The 2,588-nt window shown below is 49.7% G+C and overlaps 1 protein-coding gene across 1 annotated transcript in view; it reads left to right on the top strand.

Annotated features, from left to right (window-relative positions):
• LOC106321189 overlaps nt 1-171 on the top strand; it is a 2,159-nt gene extending 1,988 nt beyond the window's left edge. The window contains exon 3 of the mRNA XM_013759503.1: nt 25-171. Coding sequence (XP_013614957.1) covers nt 25-171 — 147 coding nt within the window. The remainder of the gene's footprint in view (nt 1-24) is intronic.
• Nucleotides 172-2,588: the final 2,417 nt, after the last annotated feature.

The raw sequence follows: 2,588 nt of genomic DNA, 5'->3' as shown, positions 1-2,588 counted from the left end.
CACCAAGCACTACTCCGTATCCAGAATTACCAGCATCAAATCGAGAGCTACTACAACAAAAAGGTCAAATCGCGTCCCCTCGAAATGGGCAATCTTGTCTTAAGAAAGGTCTTCGAAAATACTAAGGAGTGGAAAGCAGGCAAGCTTGGAGCCAACTGGGAAGGACCATAAAAGATAGTCGAAGTCATCAAACCAGGAGTATACCGCCTCGAGACTTCAACAGGCGAAGCAGTACCGAGAGCTTGGAACTCCAAACATCTCCGCCTCTTCCATCCTTAGTCAAGACGAACGCCTTACCGAGTAAATGCGCCACTAAGGCCACTTTTACTCGCTCTTTTTATAAAAAAAAAAAAAAAAAAAAAACAATGACAAACCCCCTCCTCGAGGAATCGATCTCCGAAACAGATGATCGCTTAAGCGATGCCAACACGAGCATGCCCCGGCTTCTCGAACAAGTGTATTGGTACTCGCATCCCACGTTGGATATGTCCTGATCAGACACGTATTCACGAGAGTCGACCGTGTCGCGATTTAAACCAACACGGCCGAGACAGTGACTCTAACTCATCCTATAATTTACTAAAGTAAGGTCTGGCCCACCGAACGCTTAGAAATTACGATTGGGATCGACTTGGAACCGTCAACGTCAAAGATTCGCAATAAAGAATAAAGCTTAAATGACAAACGATCGCGAGTCGAGGAAAACGACCGACAGAAAGTCATGACGAGATATAATCATGCATCTAATAGACATGCATAACATCGAGACAACGGATCCGTCCAAAAATTAAAACACGCCTAAGTCCGAGATAAAGTTGATAATCTGATAGAAATATACTAAAGGCAATAAGTCGAAAAGACGGAAATTCAAAGGAAAAGTACAACAGAATAAAAGCCTCAGAAGGCAAAAGTCTAAAAAATAACAACACAAGTCCTCCGGGACTGAAAAGAAACAACATACAAGAGAAGCTAGTCCTCCCAGTCGCTTTCACGATCGTTGAGGGCCGAGAGCTCCGAAGCCCTGACGCTCGCCTCACGAGCAGCCAGAGAAACATGCACTTCGTCTGATCTCGGGACGATCTCTGGATCAGCCAAAGGACCTTCAAGAAGAGGCATCGGGTCTTCGCGCCGCTCTTCAGTCGGATGAGTAGGAGGAACGTGAAGACTCGCTGCAGTCTCTGGATCGATCAAGCCGGCGTTGGACCCATACGGATCGAGACTCGCCAAGATTCGAGCATCCACAAACTGAGAGTCCAATACGAGAGGAGAAAGTGTGAGATCTTCCTCGGGTATCTCGCCCACCCTAAGCTTCTCGGCTTCCTCCTCGTATTTCTTCTCTTGCTCGGCGAATATCTCGATAGTAGCTTGCGAGATGTCGCTCCCAGCCCTCTTCAAAGCCTCAAGGCATTTCCTGGTTCCGAAGGCTTGGTTATGAAGCAACTGGGCCTCCTCATAGGGACCTCGTCGCTCTTCTCGGGAGCAAATCCTAGCGAAGCGACGATTAGCTTTCGCGGCCATCTCGGCCTCAACTCTTCCTCTTTCCCTCGTCACTTCCAGGATTCTGGAATCTTTCCTCTTTCCCTCGTCACTTCCATGATTCTGGAATCTCTAAGGCGCCTCATCTCTCTTTCATGAGACGCAGCAAGCGAAACCTTCTCGCTCTCGAGTTCGGCGTTCTTCCGCTCGAGCTCACGGACGACTCCTCAGGATACCTCCAACTCGGCTTTGAGCTCGTCTCTTCGAGCAATAATGCGAGCAACCATCCCGTTAAGCCTCTCGACGTCAGCCCTCGATGCATTCAGCTGGCGAGCAGAAGCTTCCTCTTTCTCCGTGTGCTCCTTCTTAGCCAGCTTGAGTTCGCCCAAAGCTCCCTTCAGGGCAGTGTCGTACTTATCGATCACGACGTTCATCGCGCTATCCCCCTAAACAGACGAGGAGATGAAAATTGTAAGAAAAAGTTAAGGAACGAAACAAAAAAAAAAAGAGAAGAGACCGGGCCGTTTACCAGCAGCTTGGCCCTCGCAGCTTCCTCGTATTCACTCCCTAAGATGAGGTCCTTCATAGCGGGCAAAGGTTTCGCCCTCCCCCTTAGTTGGCGAAGGAACTCTCCGCACTTCTCGGGAACGTACACTAGAGGGGCCAGTCCCTCGTAGTGAAACGAAACCTTGTCTGGAAAGTTGACTCCGGGAATCCTCCTCAAGATAGCGGAGCCGCGAGAAGAAGTGCCGAACTGAGCGACCCCTTCTCCAATGGGAACCGGAGTTCCCTCGCGAGAAGACGCCAGAATAGGAGATCGCGCCTCATCGCCAACATCGTCATTATGCCTCCTGATCAAAAGCGGCGACTCTCCGCTATCTTCTTCAGAACCGTCCGGACGGACGGCATTAAGAGGAGTTTCAGATTCCTCCCCTTCACCAACTTCCACCGCATCGTCCCGTTCTCCCAAGATTTCAGCCTCAGAAGCCTCCTCTTCGGGTTGAAGTTCTTCTTCTTGAACATCATCCTCCTCAATCTCAGTCGATTCTTCGGGATTCTCCGACTGCTCGTCAGCGGGCTTCTCTGTCCTCTTCTTCTTCTTCTTCTTCTTC

The sequence above is a fragment of the Brassica oleracea genome, unplaced genomic scaffold, assembly GCF_000695525.1.
Source record: "Brassica oleracea var. oleracea cultivar TO1000 unplaced genomic scaffold, BOL UnpScaffold01295, whole genome shotgun sequence".
Classification (NCBI taxonomy): domain Eukaryota; kingdom Viridiplantae; phylum Streptophyta; class Magnoliopsida; order Brassicales; family Brassicaceae; genus Brassica; species Brassica oleracea.
Note: the sequence above shows the minus strand (reverse complement) of the source record. Positions and strands in the feature narration are given on the sequence as shown.